Raw genomic sequence first — 21,285 nt, 5'->3', positions numbered from 1 at the left:
TTGCACAGCGCCAGTCATCAGGGATAGATGACATCTTCAAAGAGACCGTGAACATTTTGTGCAGGTACTTCGATAAACAGCCCGCGTATCTCTGTAGAAAAATGTTTGTGATATGGTCAGGAACAGAACACTTTTTTGATGTCTAGTTTGCACAGCAGACGCAAGATACCATCCTCGTTTATTATGATTTCCCGCATAGGTACTTTGACATCCCGTGATGGAAATGGGGCCAATGAAGCGGTTCTCGTCAATACTGATTGAGAGAACACACTTAATTCATTTGCTATGGAAGTAGGCTCAGCGATGGTAGGATTACGTAATTTAATCTTTGAAACCGTGTGCTGATCTCAAGACAGGTAACGCCATAATTTTTGAGGGTCGTTCGCCGTGAACGATGGTAGCGTTGTAGTGAAAAAACGAGTTTTAGCCTCCTTCACTTTTTTTTGCTACGCGTCCACCAAAACAGAAAGATAATTTTTGTGTCCACGCTTATGATGTCGCTTGATCTTTCGCTTCAAGCGAATGATTTCACGTTTTACCGACGGATACCGCCTGTTTTTATGTTTCGTTTTTAAACGAGCGAACTGGCGTTCACAGAAATTTATTAACTCGTTGAATTTTGCCCGAAGATTTTCAAGATCATCTAGTCTATCGAACTCCGACTAGCTGGATTCTAAGAAGTCGAGAACAGCACTATCATTTGCACGAACGTAGTCTTTCACAAGAATAGAATCGGGTTTAATGTACGTTTTAGCACTCGAAACAGCGCACGTCATGGGTATTATGTTGTGGTCAGAAATTCCTTCGTCAGTATTAACTGTACTGTTATCAAGTGTAGAAATGACTAACATAAGGTCAAGTAGAGACGATGACGAATTTTTGACTCTTGTATCGCACTTTACCAGCTGGTTTAACTGAAAACTGTGAACAACAAGAATTCAGCACATGCGGATTCTCTGCCATCATCAGACATGTGAGTCCAATTATTGCGATAGCAATTATATGGACACTGTCGGCGGACTTTTGCCGTTGCTGTTGTAGCGCGCCGCGTTATATAACTCTACCACGTGCCATGCATTCGTCGGTAGAATAACGGCGAGCTATTCACATACACGATTTACCGCTGGCGATACGCAGATCACAGAGGAGCTTGTTCGATATCACGCAACGCCCCTACGTGTTTTTTAAATGTGAAAACTACCCTTGAGACGCGGACGAAGAAGTGACCCCTCTCTGTACCCACTCCCGATTGGAACGAAAAAAAAAAACGCCTGGCACACCTTGCGTCAGATTCCACCGCGCGGCAGGAGACGCAGAGCGGACACTACACGCGCCACAGTCTAAAAGAAAAAGAAATATCAGCGTCGGCTGCAGCATAGTCGACAATTGCAGCGCGCTGCTCTAACACAAAGAGGAGACAACTCTGACAGTTGTTAGTTTGCGCTTGTCTTGTGTATATCTGTGCGCTCTTTTCCAGCGTCCTTTTTTTGTGCTTCAGCGGCGTGGTGCAAGTTTCGAGTTGCTTGTCGTTCTTCGTGTTACGCTCCAATTTCTTGCTACCGCATTCATTGGTTCGCCCTTGCGGTGAAACTGACATTTGTATGCTTGGTAGATTAAAACTATAGAGCTCTGCTTTCAAACGCACATTTAAATAAATAAGTAGCTTTTTTCTTCCCCCGGTAATTTGGTGTGCTCGATCGGTTTCGTGATTAAAGTGAGCTAATTCAGAAGACACAAGACAAATAGTGAGATGATCCCGGCAACCCTGCATTCAGCAGTTGTCTGAGTCATGCGATAGAGTCACCTTGCGTCACGACACTTGCTCTTTCCCGGATAGGCCATTCTCTATCCCTTATCATTTGGATTTGCTATAGAAAGTTATGCTCAAAGAAATTCCGCTTCGGTTAAACAAAGGCATCCCTGGGCTTGCAAATTAATACCGATTGTTTCTACAGGAATTTGTATGATGGATAATGTATGAAAAGTTTGAAAAGTGTCAGGAGGCTCCTATAGCAGATGATATTAGTTTTACAGAAAATGCTAAAACTAGCTTCACTCTGCCATCCGCTGTTCCGAGCATTTTAAAGAATAATAATAACTTATAGTAAGCATAAACAGAAGACATTTTCGTCTACCCAGTAGGTGTTCTGTTGCGCTACCCAAAATACGCAACAATGCTGAGCCATTGTTGCATATTTCTCACTTCATACTTTCCTCTCGAAGATTGCTCGATGTAGATATTGTGAAGTTGAAAAATATTTTAGGCCTCTCATTCTTCAACAGAACTCAAAGGCAAGCCCGGTGGCTGGTGAGAGCTATAGTAATTGTGAAAGTCGCGAAAAGGGGCACGCGACCAGCACGCTGGCACACATAGTGCAGTTCGGACTGTTAGCAAAGTAGGAGCGTTCTGCACTAGTTTTTGAAGGTAACACCGAATGTATGCATTAAATGATCTGTGAAAACTTGAGAGGACGGTGCGGAGTTTTTTCTAGTAGGCATCTATGAGTTTCTGCTTAGAAGACACTAAGCAGGGCACCGCTGTTGTAATGTGTTGGGTCGTTTGCGCACGCAAGTGAGTCTATTTACCATTTCAAGGAGCGCGTTAGAGCACGAAGAGTTTTCGTCAGCACATATTAGGTGAACTCATTTCAATCCTACCATCTGGGATGGAGGGGGACCTGTGCTGACTATATAATCGCGCACGAAAATTAAAGAACAAACTCAAGAATCTATGGACATTATTTCCGTCGTGACATGGAAGCTAGTACAAAAAAATTACTCGTTAAGTAACTTTGAAAGTGGCAAGTTTGTTAGAAGCCAACACTTTTTAGCTTTAAAGCGATCAGGCTCACGCAGTCACACCGATTTTGGTTTCTGTAGTACACCGTTTGCAGTTATGCGGCTGCAGTTATGTAGGACTGAAATCATAACAGCAAAAGATAAATATTATTACTGTGATATCTCAAACAATTTAAGAACCAATATTAAAAAAATGCAAACTTGAAAATCCGAATAACGGCTCCAAGTTCCTCATGTCAATTGCCAAAGACGGAAAACTCCTTTCCCCGTCGGACGCCGCAGCAGAATTCGGTAAGTGTGCAGAAGAGTTGGCGACGAACAGGTTCTGCAGTAAAGCAGATGAAACAAAAGCACAAACTGAAGTTTTACGAACGAAGATCGTGCGGCTATAACCGCATCAATATACAGAACAGTGTTGCGGAGTTACCACTCCGGAATTATTCCACATTTTCGCGACCCCGGAATGGAATGGGGACAACGCTTTGAGGAATTGAATGGGAATGGATTTAAGCGCCTTTTGCACGGAATGGAATGGGAATGAAATTACGTCTTTTCCCGAAAATAGAGTACGTTTTCGTCTACGCGGTGTTTTTCAAACTTCAAACATTATTAAGCCAGAGCGAGCGAGCGAGGAACTTTATTGAAAAATCAAAAGACCAAAGGAATCGGGATCAGGGGTGGAAACGAAGAGGCTCCATCTCTTGACCCGTTGGGTGGCTACACCCAGGTCGGCACGGGATGATGTAGCTCCTCCGCTACGGCCCGGGCCCTTCGGACAGCCACGAGTTGCGGCCCCAGGTCGGGACTGCCAGAGACCCGATTTTAGCAAGAAAGCAGTATTCTTAAAATGGCTTGGCTGATTACAAGCACGGTACATTTATAAGCAACGCGCCTACTACAATTATGTCCTTATAAAGACGGTGCTGCTCCGAAGTTTGTCTCTATTCTTCGCGTAACTGCGGTTCTATGCCATTGGTATCCGTAGTGCGCCCCGCCACGGTGATCAAGGGGTTATGGTGCTCGACTGCTGACCCGAAGGTTGCGGGATAGAATATCGAATTTTCGATGGAGGCGAAAATGTTTGAGGCTCGTGTACATAGCTTTACGTGCATGTTAAAGAACTCCAGGCGGTCGAAATTTCCGGAGCACTCCACTACGGCGTCTCTCATAATCATGTCGTGGTTTTGGGACATTAAACCCCAGATATTAATATTTATTTTCCCTCGGCGGCGCCCCAGCCACCTGCTGTCTCCTCACCCTTGACCTTGTTTTTGCTTCTGTCGCCGTCGGCGACTCGGAAGCTTATTCGAAAAAGCGATTCTATAATTTGTGATGCGTATTGACACTGGGGCGATGCTTGTGTTCACTGCAAGCTTTTGTAGCGGCATCATCATCCCTCACAATCATCATCATCGTTTTACCACTTACACGCCGCGTCTCTCGCGCATGCTCAGAGCTCGAGGCGCGAGCAGTAGAACTAGCTCACGCTCCTGGCTGTTAGGACGCTTGCAGCCGCCGTCGCAAGGTCGGTCGTCTCTCGAATAAAGTGGCGAGATTTCGACACGGCCACGTCGGCCGCCTTGACGTCTCCCTCTCTCGCTACAATTGGTGACCCGGACAACCGCGCCCTTCGACGACCGGTGCTGCAACGCTTCCGCTACTGTGCCCGCCGGTGAAGCCGTTCCTTCCTGCCTACCCACGGGCGTGGTTCTTACAGCTCGACGCCATCCTCGCGGTGAATGGCGTCACCGCGCAACAACTACTGCACGACATCCTGCTTGACGCCCTCCCGGCCTAGCTGCGTCATCTGTCCGCCGGTCCATAAGGCATGCCCGACATACGAACGTCTTGTCCGACCTCGACGGCTCGCGACACCTCGGAGCCATCAGACTCCACAACCGCTACCATGCAGCACGCCCTGGAGTCGGACACGGACTTCGCACCGCCCGCTATTCGCTCCCCAATTGTGGCGGATTCGCCGTCCTCGTCCATCGACCATCACCACGTTTCAACAACGTCGACACTATGTCCAGTCACCGCCCCGCGCCTCTCGCGCACTTTATGCCTAGAGCTGGAGGTGGGAGCCAGAGAGCAACGCACTTACGCTCCTGGCTGTCTGCACACCTGCAGCCGCCGCCGCTCCGCTTAGCCTTGTAATAAGGTAGCGAGACAAAGGCACGGCCACGTCGGCCGCCTTCACATCGTATCATTTTACTCGTTACATTCGTGACCTAGACCAACATGCGCTTTGACGAGCGGCAGCTTGCATGGTTCCGCGACTCTGCCCGCCAGTGCCGCCGTTCCACCCGGTCTACCCCCAATCGTGGTTCATGCAGCTGGATGTCATTCTCGTGCTGAATGGTGTCATTGCGCAATTGCTGAGGCAGGCCGTCCTGCTGCACGCTCTCCCTGTTCAGCGGCGCCATCTCGCTGCCGCCTCGATATCCAGCCCGCAGCCATACGACGGCCACTGCGTTGTGGTACTGGCCTGCCACGGGGAAACCTACCACGCGCTTCGGGCGAGCTCTCAGTTTCAGGCTTTGCCTCCGGCGCAGCGAGCGGTGCCAACTGGCCCGTGGCCCTCCCTTGCCCAAGGCCCAACTCCCCCCGATACGTCTCCTTCGACCTTTCGTACGGCCACCAGCGCATCTATTCGCGCGCGACCACCGCTCGACGAGGTGCAGGACGTTGCTGCCGCCATCTACCAGTCAAGAGGTCCGCTTTTTCTAAACCCTCGGCCCATAGTCCTTCAGGCGTGCCGGCCATCTGCAAGTCTTCGCCGGTCTCCACGGCCCCCCGCACCTGCTGTGCTTCTGGCTCCACTACGGCTACCTCACCGCACGCCCTGGAGTCTGCCAGGGCCACGGACACCGTCTCTCCCGCTGTTAGCCCCCCCATTCACGGAAGCATCGCCGTCGACGGTGTCCAAGCAACCCGACTTCTCATCAACCTCGACACTTTGGGAATCTTGCCAGCAGCGACCACGACGTCCTCGAAGTCTACCGCAGCAGACGTTCGCGCCCCTCACAAGCCACGGCAGAATGTTCGGGATGCGGCAACCATGTCGAAAGATCCGGGAGGACCACTTGCCTAGCTCGCCGCAGGTATATCAGACCATGTGTGCCCTACCGGTCCCGCATGCAGCAAACGAACCTGCCACCTTTTCTGTTGGGGAATAGTCGACTTCCGCCTTGGAGAGCGGCCTGCTAGCATAACTGATAACCCTTTCCAGTCCATCTGTCCTCTGCACAAGGATGGCGCCGAGTCCCATGCTGGCTGCGTCCTTGCGGCTTTCCGTCTCGGCGTATTCGTCGAAATGCGCAAGTACCAGAGGCGTCGAGAGGCGTCGTTTTCGTTCTTGAATGGTCCGATTTGCGCAGTTTCCCAATTGAATTGCACGTCATTCTTCGTGAGGTGCGTTAGCGGCTCGGCGATCCGTGAGAATTCTTTGACGAAGCGTCTGTAATAGGGGCACAAACCGAGGAGTCGACGTACAGGCTTTTTGTCGCTGGTGTGCGGGAAGGCCGTGATGGCAGCTATTTTGAGCGGGTCTAGGTAAACAGCAGCCTTGCTAATATCGTGACCCGTAAACAAGGGTTCCTCGTACGTGAAGCGGCACTTTTCTGGCTGCAAGGTGAGTCCGGAGGTCTTCATGCTTGAAGTACAGCTTCAAAGCGCCGGAGCTGTTCGTCGAAGTTTGAGGCAAAAACAAAGACGTCGTCCAAGTACACGAGGCAAGTCTGCCACTTCAAGCCGGCCAACACTCTATCCATAATTGGTTGGAAAGCCGCAGGTGCCAAGCAAAGAGAAAATGGCATCACCTTGAACTCGAAGAGGCCGACTGGTGTTATAAAGACTGTTTTCTGGGTCTGTCTCGTCGACTTCAATTTGCCAGTACCCGGTCTTGAGGTCCATGGACGAAAAGTACTTCGCGTTGTGGAGTCGATCCAAGGCGTTGTCTGTCCGCGGGAGAGGATACACGTCCTTGTTCGTGACTTTGTTCAGGTAACGATAATCGAAGAAACGTGTGTTCGATCCTTCTTCTTCGCTAACACTGGACTCCATGGACTCTTGGACGGCTGGATGGTGTCGTCGCGTAGCATTTCGTCGACCTATTTCTTAAAGGCCTCGCGTTTTCACGTCGAAACTCTGTACTGGCTCTAGCGCAGCGGACGGGCATGGTCTTCCGTTTTAATGTGGTGTTTCGCAACCAGGCTTTGTCGTATTCGCGATGATGATGTGAAACAGTCCTTGTAATGTGGAGCAGGACATTAATGTGTTCTTGCCTAGGCGGGGTAAGGCTAGGGTTGACGTCAAAAGCGCGTTCAGGTACTTCTATCACCGGAGTAGATTCGGTAAAATCTGTGAGGGCAAAAGAATTGCTGGCTCCGTCAGTTTCTTCGATAAAGGTGACTGTCGTGCTTTTGTTTATAGGCTTGTGCTCGTTGCTGAACTTTGTGAGCACCCCCTCTGGTTGCCCTCCACGCAGCTCGGCTATTCCTCTTGTGCACACAAATGTCGTGATTGACCAACAGGTGCTCCTCACCCTCAATAATGCCTTCTAGGTCAGCGGGTCCTCCGGTACCGACGGAAATAATGACGCTGGAGAGAGGCGGAACAGTGGCCTGCTCGTCAAGCACATTAAAATCGTGGTTCGCTGGCGTCATGTGGAGCGGAAGTGCTTTTTAACAGCGAAGCTGTTCTTGGTCGAGCTTTTCATGTCCGGGATCCGTCTTAACGTTTGTGGGCATTATTATCGGGTATCGGGTATCGGGTATTGGGCACCAATGGCCCACTAAAAATCAAGACAAGAGTTTGCCCAACAAACTGGCATGCACCACGGAAATCTGTGCGGTCTATCAGAAATCTGTCATCATTAAAAACGCGTATGTGCCAAAGAAATTTGATAAATCCCACTACACAAAAATTCACAGCATATCCACGGCTGAATGATGAAGAGCTTGGGCGAAGCTCCTGAAGCAATCATGGTTACACCGTGAAATCTTCAGTGGTTTCGCCCAGCAGTAGTCAAAGCGAAAGCCCAGTACATCATCAAAGACGTGACAAACACTGTATATATTTATGCAATAAATTTTATTAATCGTAAGTGGTAGCTAGACGTGGCTTCCGTTCCCCCTTCATTATAACGGCTTTATGGTCGGTGAAGTGATGGATCGGTGATGGGTCGTAGTGGGATGTTTGCAAATACGAAGTAGTGGGCAGTTTGCAAAGGTGGCTTCCGTTCCCCCTTCATTATAACGGCTTTATGGTCGGTGAAGCATTGGATCGGTAATGGATCATAGTGGGATGTTTGCAAAGACGAAGTAGTGAGCAGTTTGCAAAGGTGGCTTCCGTTCCCCCTTCATGATAACGGCTTTACGGTCGGTGAAGTAATGGATCGGTGATGGATCGTAGTGGGATGTTTACAAAGACGAAGTAGTGGGCAGTTTGCAAAGGATCGGCGATGGGCCGGTTACGCCGGACGCGTCACAAGGTTAGACTAAGAGGAGCTTCGCCCCTAAAATTTCACTAAAAAGAACGCAACAGTTAGCCCAAAAAATGGCTTGCGCGTTACCACAGTCAGACCACTGTCACGTGATACTTCGTGGTTATAAATGGTTGTGGATATACTACCACCTCGCAGCTTAATAAAGAGTGTTGAATAAAGAACATCTATATAATATATCGGAGCATCTTAAGCTTATGCATCTTAAGGTTCTTTGTAAACCTGTGTATAAGAGTGGTAAGGTCAAGAGGCAAAAAACTATTCTACCAGCTCAAAGCTTAACAAAGAGTGTGTAAAATCCCCTCACCAGGCCTGACCATTTTGAGCTGACGAGCGCAATGCATACACTGGGCGTTCACGATCACGTATGCCAAAATGTGCAACGCTACGCGCCGGGGAAATAGGTCGAACTTCAAGCTGAACGCGACTTGCCCTTCGCCTCGCGGGCGCGCGCCCGAAGAAGGAGGGGATCACGTACAACAAATAATGGCCCTACGTAGTTGTCAGTGCTTTAACGTCGCTTCTCTACGCAGTTCATCGCTGCTCCGACGTCAGCCACACGCGACTTGTGTACCTTGTGTAATTTGTTGCTTAAATAGAATAAGATTTGAGAGAAATAATTAGTGATAAGTGAATGAATAAGTAATAAATTATGGCACCGTGGTGACTTAATAAGTCCAGCCCAAGCATCACATCCCTGGAGCAATGTTGTGGGTTACGAAGCTCGCAGGATAGGTTCGCTTATTGATAGGCTCGGCTCTGGCTGTGCAGACTCCAGCCGGCGCTATCACATGGCCTCCAGCGATCCGGATTTCGGGGCCTTGCCAAGCAGTGTTAACTTTCTGCAACTTCATGGCGAACGTTCCACTGACAGCGGAATAGTTGGCTCCAATGTCGGCGAGAGCGGGGACGTTGCGGCCGTCGAATAGTACGTCGAGGACGCTAGTCCGTCGTTTTGCGTTGCGTTACGTCGCGGCATCGGGTCACGGCTACGTAGGCTTGTCCGTCTGCTTCTGCGCAGCGGCGTCAGGTCTTATTCAGACCATGAAGTTTCGTCTTCAGGCTCTGTTGGGAATTGCGGCGTCTTCTTAAGGTTTCGTGGCTTCGTCGTCGTCAGCAGTGGAGGATCTTCCGTATTTCATCGCACTGCAACCGCACCTCCATCGGTTGCTGCCCTTAGTTTTCCGGACATAGGCTCGCGTAACAGCCCCGGTTAGGCGATGGGCGTCGAGGTGTCCATTCGGTGTCGACCAGGTAGTTGGCGACGGGACGTAGCCGCTCACCATGCTGTGGACGTGGTGTGTTGACGGCAGAGCCTCGTAGGGCCATCTGGCGGTACTGGCAGCGGCGGTAGATGTGGCCGGCTTCCCCGCAGTCGTAGCAGAGCGGGTGGTTTTCAGAGCCACGCAAAACGTCGGTTTCTTTGGCGCGTAGCACTGGCCAAGAGGCGGAAGTATGGCGTCAGTGGCGGCGGCGGTATCTGGCGATGCTACTGCGGCAGTGCAGCGTCTTGAGGTGGGCGCGGAGAGGGAGCTGTACGGCGGACTGCAGCAACACAGCTCATCGCTTGCGGCTCAGGCGGCGCTCGCTCAGGCGCTAGAGATTGTCGGATTTCCTGGCGTACGACGTCGGCAATCGGGTGCACTGAGTCTGCGAGGATGGCAACAATTTCCGGAGCTCTTCCAGAACGATCGTTCTGATGGTCTCGCGCAAGTCGTCCGATTGCAGCAATCGAACCTCCCCGTAAATCGTCCTGGGACTGCGGTGGTTGTACTGTCTGGTACGGATTTCAAGTGTCTTTTCGATCTTCGTGGCCTCTGAGACGAAATCGATGACCGGCTTCGGTAGGTCGCGTACAAGGCCGGCAAACAGTTCTTGCTTAGCTCCCCGCATAAAGAAGCGAACCTTCTTTTCCTCGGGCATGGGGGGGGGGGGGGCGGCGTGGCGGAATAGCAGAACCATTTCTTCGGCGTATATCCCGGTATTTTTGTTGGGAAGATGTATGCGTCTTTCGAGCTGAGTTTCGGTCCGTTCCTTCCGAGTGGTATCCGTGAAGGCGTCCAAGAAAGCGGCACGAAAATGTTCCTAGGTCGTCAGCTTGGCCTGCCGATTGTCAAACCACGTCCTGGGGCAGTCTTGAAGGGAAAAATAAACGTGGCGCAACGTTTCATCGCAGTCCCACCCCTTGAACGTGGCGATATGGTCGTATCCTTCACGCCAGCTTTCCGGGGCTTCACATGGTGATACTCTAAAAGTTGGTGTCTCTCTTGGTTCTTGTAGCAGCATAAATTGGTTGCCGTGGGAGCTGTCTTCGTCGCTAATGTGGTGGTCATGGTCGTGGTGTTCCTGGTCTTGTGGGGTAGAGGTCTGTACTCTGGTGGCAGTACTTGTTGTCCGAGGCTGGCTCGATGATCCAAGATGACTTTGGCGTCTTGTTGACGTGGGCTTGGATCACGGCTTTTCGACGGCGTCCGGAACATCAATGAACCAGCTCCTCCACAAGATGTCACCTGGTCGTGACAGCGAAGAAGACGGCAGTCCGGCTATTAAAGACAGAACTCTTTATTTGAGGAAGCCTGTGCGTGCGAAATGAAAAGTCAAACAACAAGCAATACACGCTACACACTGATAGCGGGGAACAGAGCTTCTGCCGTCTATAATTTGACCTGCGGTAAGGCGCGTCGGCTTTGATAAATGCGGCATCGAGCATTCGAGCCTTATCTCTGGTGGCCGCGTTAGTTCCAGAATTAACTGACCTGTTCGCGTTTGCGCGCTCAAGCCTAAAAGAAGATTCTAAAATAATCTGGAATGTTTCCAGACATTCGGGAGCGTTTTGCGCAAGGCAGTAATAGACGTGTTGTGTGCCAGTAACATAAAACATGCAATAAAAGGAGCACGTGGAGCAAAATCAAGGTGGGCCTCGCTATGATTTGTTTATTGGAACAAAATAAGATCCTTCAGAGCACACGTCCTTGTTAAAGGGTACTGACACAAAAATTTCGGCCTCGCATTTTTTGCTGCAATGTGTTGTTGGGGGCCTGTTAGTCATTACGCGGCACATCGTTTGCTGCAGCACGCGATAGATAATTATTTACAGGCACCTCATTATCGACCAGTGTCAGTTTCGGTTTCAAAAACGACAAGCCTCCGGGTGCAACTATGACCACCTAGCGGGTGCAGCGCTCGATCACGTCATCACACAAAACTGTGACGCACTTCCGCACGATTCGCGAGCAGCCGCCCAGAAGTAGGCTGCTGGAGCAAAGACGGCAAAACAACATGGCGGCTATGACGACATCATAACTTGTTGCAGCGTGGTCACGTGAGGGAAGTTGGTGGTCCCCAAGGGTCCCCTTTGAGGGTGTCAATAGAGCGAGGATGTTGGTCGCTCACGCAAACTTCAAGATTCATTTAAATTACCTTCCAAGCTTATTGGCTGTTGATATTTTGCATGTCATATACGCATGTTCACGGGAATCAATCCCGCAAGCTATCTCGGCCGCGAAAGTTTGTGTCAGTACCCCTTTAATATATGCCATGTACGTAAATCTATGTCGCTAAACTATATTTCTTAGTGAATATGCCGAGCATGTGAAGCAATCGAAACGATTGTGGAGTGAGGAATATATAAAGAAAGGGCGATATCGTCTTTTATCAATTATTCGAAAGCATTACCTGCAAAACGGCTTTAGACTGCTACTGACGCGCGTTTAGCGATGCCCAATCGTCGGTTGTCTCCGTCTGTCGGCTCGTGTAAGTAACAGGGTTTTTCCTTTCGAAGAATGCTGGTGTCTTCATCCCAAATTAATGGTGATTGAATTCATTGTTCATTGGTTTGCGGTTAGGTTTTCCGGAACGGTTTATAAAGCAGGAGCTACGACGTTAATACCAGTTAACTTGTAATGTCATTTGAGAGCGGAAGCTCTAATACTCCATGTCTCGCAAGGTCATTCATGGCGCCGCAGTGATCTTGAATCATCGGAGCGCGAGCGCAACGTGAGCCATGTCCAGCCAGCCTTGGCGAAAGAAGAGCTGCATGGCTTGAGGCTTGAGCCCGAGAAATGAGAGAACTCTCTTTGCTCTCCGGCCAGCTTGGACGCTACAGCCACAGCTGCTGCTATGTCGTCCCTGCGTCTTTCTTGCCCCATGTCAAGTCATGTCATCTTGTAGAGAGGCGTCGCAGCTGTTCTCGCTCCAGAGCCTTGCCGCTGCGGTACCACGTTACTAGGCGAAGTCTTAACAGCTGCTTTGCAGGCGCTTTCTTCTGGAGGCTGCGAAATCTCAAGCAAAGTTGCCTGCTCAAATACCGGAGCAAAGGGAGGCCACATGAATACGTTATAGAGAAGCTTACCAAGCGCGTAAGCGTACCAAGAACGAATATACTACAGCCGCGGCCTGTGCGCATATTCTTTTAAAGTTAAGCCAGACATAGCTTTCGCTAGTGACAACTACGTTTACAAAAGTTTAGTCTCAACGAAATATCTTGACTCATATTCGCCTATTCACTTGTCAATAAATATTGCTTTTGGACAGACTTGAATTTATATAATTTACCGCCTTGGATCATACTAAGGCAGCGTTATAACGCTCGACTGGACTAAATTCATCGATCATGGGATAAGGAAACCAGGAATTATCAAATACAGCCAAAAAGACAGCACTGTTGGACAAATCTTGTGTTAACCTTCCCAAGCGACACCCACAAACATCATTATGTAGAGAAGGCTTGGCTTGGTGATGCACTTACGGTAGGGAGACGTTACAAAGTACACAGGGCATAGTGTTAACAGGACGAGCGCAAACTTCAATTGGTTTTTATTATTCATGCGTAGACATATAACTATAAGTTCACAAAAACACGTGGAAAGAGATAGTACACTTGACTCCGCCTGTGACGTCCATCACGAACTCGATTTCCGCAGGAGATAGTTTTATCGACGGCTCGCTGACGCATGTTTCGGCGCCCAGAGATGCCATGACAGCAGCTTCGTAAACTATTCTCTCCCTGTCGTCTTTTATCCGCTTTACAATAGTTGTTTTTTCGAACTAGGGTACGCATGCGCATTGGTTACTGTGAGTAGCTAAATTCCCTGGATGGGTAATCTGTTGACAGTTGTACCGGTGTTTTCTAAGCCTAGTGTTAACACATCTTGAGGACTGTCCGATATATTGTTTTCCACATGTTAATGGCAAACTGTAAACTACTACTACATCACACTGAACGAAGCTTGGTCTGTGGCCTATTTTACATATCTTTCCTTCTTGCGTTTCTTGTGTGTTATTAAGCTTTTTACACAACCCCAGCAATTTTTGAGGGGCTGAAAACAAGTTTTGAGGGGCTGCGATATTTTGTGGACATAAGGGATGACCACGGGTCTTTGCCATTGTTTTTCGCTTCCTACTTTTTCGCTTTTTGTAGACATGTTACGAAGCATTTTTTCAGCCATAGCCACCATTATGGAATCAGGAAAGCCGCTAGCTTTTAACCTCTCTACCTGTACATTTGTGAACTTATATTTATATGTCTACGCATGAATAATAAAAGCAGTTGAAGTTTGCGCTCGTCCTGTTAACACTGTGTCCTGTGTACTTTGTAACGTCTCCCTTCCGTAAGCGCATCACCAAGCCAACATGAACCAACTAGCCCCTTTCGTCGCATTACTGACATTATTGTAGAGAAGGATATTTTAACACAATTCAGAGTTATTCAAGAGTTAATGCGAGCCGGGTCCGACGTTTCCACTGTCGCTCTGCTCGTGGTGTAAATCCGCTGAAGAAGTATATTGATTTTGTCACGCACTGGAAAACAGAAGCGCTTCTTGCATCTGGAGACGCCGTTGCAGAAAAAGAAAATTACGAAAACATCAGTCGATAAATAGAGTTTGGCAAACAGTTCATTGAAGTTTCAAGCACGTAACATAAAATAAACTACAAGCGATCAATTGAACGTATTGCCACGCGCGATTTTTTAACACGAAAGTGTTTTATGCCGGGTTCCACCAAGACTTCAGTGACGCATTTCCGTCACGGAAATGACGTCCAAAAAATTTACACGATCAGATGGCAAAGAAAAAATTGGCCGCGTATCTGCGTGCTTCGCTGAAAATGTCGTCTAAAGACGATAGAAGAGGCGCTGCGTGATATATGGACGCCATCTGCCAGTACGTCGGGAAACAGGAGTGCTGTGCTGCGGGCTGGTAGTCCCGGCTAGAGCACTGCACGGGCCGGATTTTACGGCCCTGGCCCGGGCGTACGTGACCAAACCCAGACCGAGCCCGGCCCGGGCCCGAGCGTACTTGACCGTACCCAGCCCGAGCCCGGCCCGGGCCCGGGCGTTCATTACTAAACTAATCCAGGGCGCGCTTGTTCATGACCAGGCCCGACCCCGGCCCGCTAGAGGATATTAGTTGTTGATGATCATTATTACTGATGCCGTGCGCTTTGTAGCGGGCGATCGGACGGAAAATCCGGTGTGTACATGCATCGAAATGTTGCTTTGCCCACGGTGGTAGCTCAACGGTTAAGCTGTTTCGCTGTTAAGTCCTAGGACGCGGGTGCGATTCCCGCGGCCACGGCGGCCGCAATTTGGTGGGGGCGAAATGCAAGAACACCCGTGTATATACTTATCTTTAGGTGCACGTTAGAGATCTCGAGGTGGTCGAAATGGATCCGATGCCACTACGGCGTGCCTCGTAATCATATCGTGGTTTTGGCACGTAATACCAAAGAATATAAATGAAATGTATCGTATGTGTCAACCTCGAATAAAAGACTGAAATGTTTATGCCTCCCATGGGAACAACTGAGATCTGGCCCATTTTAGTTCTGTTAATATATACCTATATATATATATACGTGTCACTTCAGCTTGGCACACTATACCTTAGACCATGGAATGCATAACATTTGCGTGTGCTCGAAGGCTCGACTTACGCCTTTTTATGAGCGGGTCCGAGTCTGGCCCGGCCCGCAGCCTGAAGCCCGGGCCCGGCCCGGGCCCGCACTTTCAAGCCCGAGTCCAGCCCTGGCCCGCCGGAAAACGCTTCGGACGACCCGGCCCGGCCTGCGGGCCGGGCCCGGGCCCGTGCAGTGCTCTAGTCCCGGCGCAGCAGCAGGCGAAGACCGGCGGTGACCAACGCGACCGGCGGGGACGCCAGCCAGCCCGAACACGCGGTTTGGCGCGAAGTGCTGAAGCAGAAGAAACGTCCGCACTCAACGAGTACTCTCCACGCACTCTTTTATGTACACGTCGCCTGGGTAAAACAGGAATGCTAGAGCGGCGCCCCATGGCATTCGTACAGTGCAATACAGAACTGAAACCGAAACACAACAATGAGCTCGTGAAGAGGGCACGGAGGAAGGCAAGTTTCAGCGCAGTCGCATCTTCAGCGCAGCTTAAGAAACTATGGTCTTTAAAATTACGTATGTATGCATTTTCTATTAAAGGAACACACCACCTAATACTTACCTTGTGATGTTGCGCCTCAGATATGCGTAATATTTACTTTTTGATCGACAACGTTCACAAGTATGAACAGCCGTACCAGTTCAAGCTGGGTGGCCGGTAAGCAAGTGGTTCAACTTTGGCCGGGTGGTTGAATCGAGTGACGTGCCGACAAACAGAAAGACAGGCTAAGATCAAAGTGTGCCGAGCGAGCCGCGTTTTAGTTCCAGTTTCAAGATCTGATCCTGTCGGTGCCGCTGCCCCGCGCGTGGCACCACTGATCCCGGGACCGGGCCAGTCGTCCGGCACCCCCCCCCCTCCAGGAGGACCGATGCACCACGGAGCCGCCTGCTGTTCCGGAGGCGCCCGTCGTGCTACCTGGAGAGACCCGCAACCAAGCAGGACCAGCGCCTGCTGAACCACCAGCCTACGAGGGTGCAGCGTGAGCTGCACGTGACCAGACCCACTAGACCCGCCCCGCGTCCCGGCGGCTGCTCTGCCAGCGCGACGTGCGGCAACGCCCACCAGCCATGGCCTCCCATCTTACCGTCCCGGTGAGGGAGAACTGTTTTTTGTTTAACGCTCCTGATGGCGATGTGTCGGTTGACGATCTTATTGACGCGATTGAGCTCACGGCAGGCGACGATAGTGTACTAGTGCTACAACACAGGGGGGGTTCAAAATTTCTTGTGTGTACAAGGAACGCGAATCAGGCGATCAAACTTATCGTGGCGGAGGGGTTCAGGCTTAACCATGAGAAGGTGGCGGTGGAAGCTGTCGGCCCACCCGTCACATACGTGAACGTGTACCGCCTGCCCGCGTACCTTCCGGACGACGTCCTGACAAATGCTCTACAGCAGTACGCGAAGGTTAGGGGCGTCTCCTTCGCCACGGTCCCTTCCAGACAAAATAAGCTCAACGGCGTAAGAGTGGTAAAGATGGAGATGTGTAAGCCGGTGCCCAATTTCACCACCATTCAAGGCCACAGGGTTATGTGCGAATATCGCGGCATGCGTCGGGTGTGCGCACGGTGCGGGGAAGATGGCCACATGGCCACCGCGTGCACGAACCCGTACTGTAAGCGATGCGGCGTCTTCGGTCACGACACGGAGGGATGCTCCGAGGAGTGCAAGAGGTGCGGCGGCCGGCACGGCACATGGGAGTGTTTCCGCCGGAGATCATACGTCGCAGCAGCATGCGGCTTCCCGCCCGCGAGTGAAACAGCGCTCGCCCGTGACCAGAGTAGCGGACAGGCATCGCCCACGGGTTCGATGGGTATGTCGGGCCTCCACGTCTTAAAACCCAGGCCCGCGCCCTCGACGCCAAGAAAGGCCCCCGACTATTGGGACGGCGATAAGACAACGGAGAACGATCCTATGAGCGCCGCGACGTCACCGTCCGTGCCCCGCGCCGACCAGCGCGCATGCGCAGAGGATTCGGCCAGCGCGACGTCTGATAGCGACATCACGGCTATTAGCCCATCGGATGCCAGCTCAGCTAAACCGTCCCCCAACTCGTCACTTGCGCCTCACTCAAGCAGCGACGAACAGGAAGTTCCCACGACCGGAGCGAACCTCGACGGAGTCGAGTCCACGTCACCACTCGCGAACGACGAGTCGAATGCATCGGCGTCTCACGGGCGTGGCCACGCATCCAACCTGGATGAGGCGCCCATCGTCAGCAGCGGTCGATACGCCCTCCCCCCCCCCCCCCCCCGACCCCTCTTACGTCCGCCCAGCGACAGACCCCGGCCCAAGCCTTCAGGCGCCTGCGACCAACAGGACGGAGAGCACGGCTTCGACCGCGAGCACATCGCAGCCAGGACTTGAGCGACGACATCGTTCACGCTCACGCAGACGACAGGGCGACCGAGAAAAAACCGCGACGGTGGAGCGAGCCGGGAGCGCGGAAAATAACCTGCGCCGCCAAAAGGCAGGCGAGCTTAGCAGTGACAGCGATGCGGCACGACGCGCCAAGACCAAGAAGCCGCGAAGAGGCTCCTTAGGGGACGGCACCTCCCCTCCAAGCGGCGACCAAAAGACCCAGTAAAGCTCCGAAGTCGCCTTGCAGGGCATTTACACAGCCGTGATACCCTCCCCCCTCTTCCGTTTTGTTTAACGATGCCCATTTCATTGTTTACCGAACCTAGCAAGGTTCCTTGCCCGCCTATCGCGTCAATCGCTCGTAGTACGGAACTTTCCCCCACCCCCTCCCTCATTCAGCGCCCGCACAGATAAGCCCATGCCAGCTAGCCGAGCTTACCCGCCCAGCGACCGACTATTGTTTACGCTCGCCTGTTACCCGATCTCGGAGCGCACACTTACACAGCGCCGTATGGCGCCGGCTCACGCAACGCCCGCAAACAGAACGGAAGAGCGGCTATTGCCATTCCCCGTCCTTCGCTTTTGAGAGCCCTTCTCCCGCGAAAGCCGGCACATGGGCCTTTCTACCCACGCGCCCCCGAAGATCTTTCGCTGAACAAGCTCTAGCGATCCCCCGCCGGCCCCTGAACCCCCCCTTTCTTTCTTTTGAACCCGAAGCAGCGGGCGATGCCTTTTTTTAAGTTCGCCACCTGGAATGCCCGCGGCTTCCGTGACAAGGCGAAGCAAAGGGAAATTCTATCGTTTGCCCAAACAGAAGATATTGACATCCTCTTTGTCCAGGAGGCAAACTTTAGGTCCCCACTGGACGTGGTCACGTTCCGGCGCGACCTCCATGTGGATGCCTTCTTTTCATTGACCAACTCCAGAGCCTGCGGAGTGGGGGTGATTTTCGTCTCGGGTCGCTTTCGTCAGAAATCTTTCTGCACCTTCGGAGCAGACGGGCGCATGTTAATGCTCGACGTTTACATCGACGGCAAGAAAATCCGCTTCGTGAACCTATACGCTCCTGTCACACGGTCGAACACAAACGCCTTCTATAAAGAACTGCACGAACTTCTGTTGGAGCCTCTTCCGCACGTATTGCTCGGAGACTTCAACTGCGTAGTTGACCCGCAGCGAGATGTGAGGGGCCCTGGCCGAGGCGGGTCGACCTATCAAGCCAAAGAGTTGGTGAAGACCCTCCGGCACCTGAACCTCGCAGATACTTGGGTGCACTTACACGGTGACCACTTCGCACCAACCAGAACCTCGAAGACTACGGCGAGCAGGATCGAGCGCACTTACCTGCCGGACTACCTGCTCCCTGCCGTGGTGTCGTGCGAAGTCCTAGCCCTCCCAAACGACTTGGTGGGGAAATCGGACCACCTCCCGTTGGCAACAACGGTGAGAGGGTCCCCCGGCCCACGCAACTGCAATATCAGCTGGCGACTCGTCCCTACCTTATTGCAGGACGAAGACTGCGTCCAGGGAGTCAGAGACCGCATCCTGGAGTCGCTGGGGAACGCCCCCAAATAACCCCGCATGCATGGAACTCCCTAAAGGAAAGTTGGAAGAGACTCCTTCAGGAGGAGGGCAGAGCGAGGAAGAGGCGACTCTCGGCACAAATGGACGAGATTCTTCGCAGGATGCGAATCATCAGGGGGGCCGAGACGCTCACCTCCTGCACAAGAGATTACCTCGACTCTCTCGAGATAACCTACACCCGACTGCTGCGGCTCCAAACACGGAGACCCACAAAGGCGCAGGACCCAGCAGACGACTCCACCAACCTCGACCCACGCGAAGTGTGCGGGAATGGCACTGTCCAAATCACGGAAGCGAAGCGACCGGACGGGACCATCGCTACAGAGCCAAAAGAAATCGCAGCCATTTTCCGCAACCACTTCCTGTGTTGAGGGGTTTATTGGACGGTAGTCGGCGACGATATGCAATGGCGACAGTCAAGGCACAAACACGGACTCAAGAGCGCGAGCGCGAAGAGCCAAAGGCGACGACCCGCTAGAAGGCTATAGAGAGCGCAACCCATTACTCAATAAAGGCTTCGCTACAATTTCCCCGGGTACGAAAAGGGAGCCGTCCGGCGACCTAACAGCTCGTCACTATGAGTGGGTCATAGTAGGCCTTGAGACGCTCCACGTTGACGATGTCGCGCCCTCGACGGCGCATGTCCGAAGATGGTTCAATGGGTTCGATCACGTAGTTGACCGGGGACGTGCGCTCGACGACCCGGTAGGGGCGTTCGTATTTCGGCAGTAGTTTTGTAGAGAGGCCAGTTGCAGTGGTAGGGACAGAGAGCCATACGAGCGCTCCAGGGAGGAACGTGGACTCAGAAGTGGTGGTTCCACCGCGAATGCTCTTCTACCGCTCTTGTTCCTGCGTTGTAAACGTCTTGGCAAGCTCGCGACACTCTTCCGCAAGCCTGGCTGTGTCAGATATCGGCGCACACTCAGTTGAATCCGGCTTGTATGGGAGTATCGTGTCGATGGTGTGCGACGGGTGCCTTCCGTACAATAGGAAGAAGGGTGAAAAGCCAGTTGTGCTTTGAGGGGCGGTATTATAGGCGTAGGTGACGAAGGGCAGAATGGCATCCCAATTTGTGTGATCGGCGGCGACGTACATTGAGAGCATGTCGCCGAGCGTGCGGTTAAAGCGTTCGGTGAGCCCATTCGTCTGCGGGTGGTAAGCAGTAGTTTTGCGGTGAACAGCACGGCACTCTTTTAGAATGGCTTCGACGACTTCCGACAAGAAGACACGGCCTCGATCGCTGAGAAGCTCCTGGGGTGGACCGTGACGCAGCATGAATCGGTGTAGCAGGAAGGAGGTAACATCGCGCGCTGTAGCCGCTGGGAGAGCGGCGGTTTCGGCGTATCGCGTAAGGTGGTCAACAGCGACGATGGCCCAGCGGTTACCAGCCGATGTCATAGGAAGTGGTCCGTACAAGTCGATGCCCACGCGACCGAACGGACGGTTCGGGCAAGGTAATGGTTGTAGACCGGCGTTGAAGGTTTTCGGCGTTGGAAATCGAGGCAGGAGCGAACGAACTTCTGCACGTAGCGGTACATCCCTCGCCAGAAGTATCGTTGTCGAATGCGGTGGTAAGTTTTTGATACCCCAGAGTGCGCGCATTGTGGATCAGAGTGGAAAGACTCGCATATTTCAGAACGCAGACTGCGGGGTATCACAAGTAGCCACTGGCGGCCGTCGGCGTTGTAATTGCGTCGGTGCAGTAGGTCGTCACGAATGGTGAAATGGTGGGCTTGACGACGCAACGCGCGAGTGATTGGTGTTGCCGACGGATCAGTGAGCAAGTCTATCAGCGAGGCGATCCATTTATCCTTGTGTTGTTCGGTAGCGATGGTGTGAACGTCAATGGAAGAAACAACATTGTTAGGTACCGAGCAGGGGGCATCGTTGTCAGGCAAGGGGGAGCGCGAGAGGGCGTCGGCGTCAGCATGCTGGCGTCCGTTGCGGTACAGCACGCGAATATCGTAGTCCTGTAGGCGAAGTGCCCAGCGGGCGAGGCGGCCTGAGGGATCCTTCAATGACGACAACCAGCATAGTGCATGATGGTCGGTGATGACATCAAATGGGCGGCCATATAAAGAGGGTCGCAACTTTGTAAGGGCCCATATGATCGCCAGGCATTCCTTTTC

At 52.0% G+C, this 21,285-nt stretch overlaps 1 protein-coding gene across 1 annotated transcript in view; it reads left to right on the top strand.

Annotated features, from left to right (window-relative positions):
• Positions 1–856: 856 nt before the first annotated feature.
• LOC119399343 (uncharacterized) overlaps positions 857–21,285 on the top strand; it is a 233,338-nt gene continuing 212,909 nt past the window's right edge. The window contains exon 1 of the mRNA XM_037666155.2: positions 857–973. Coding sequence (XP_037522083.1) covers positions 946–973 — 28 coding nt within the window. The 5' untranslated portion in view covers positions 857–945. The remainder of the gene's footprint in view (positions 974–21,285) is intronic.

This window comes from Rhipicephalus sanguineus, chromosome 7 (genome assembly GCF_013339695.2).
Source record: "Rhipicephalus sanguineus isolate Rsan-2018 chromosome 7, BIME_Rsan_1.4, whole genome shotgun sequence".
NCBI classification, from domain to species: Eukaryota; Metazoa; Arthropoda; class Arachnida; order Ixodida; family Ixodidae; genus Rhipicephalus; species Rhipicephalus sanguineus.
Note: the sequence above shows the minus strand (reverse complement) of the source record. Positions and strands in the feature narration are given on the sequence as shown.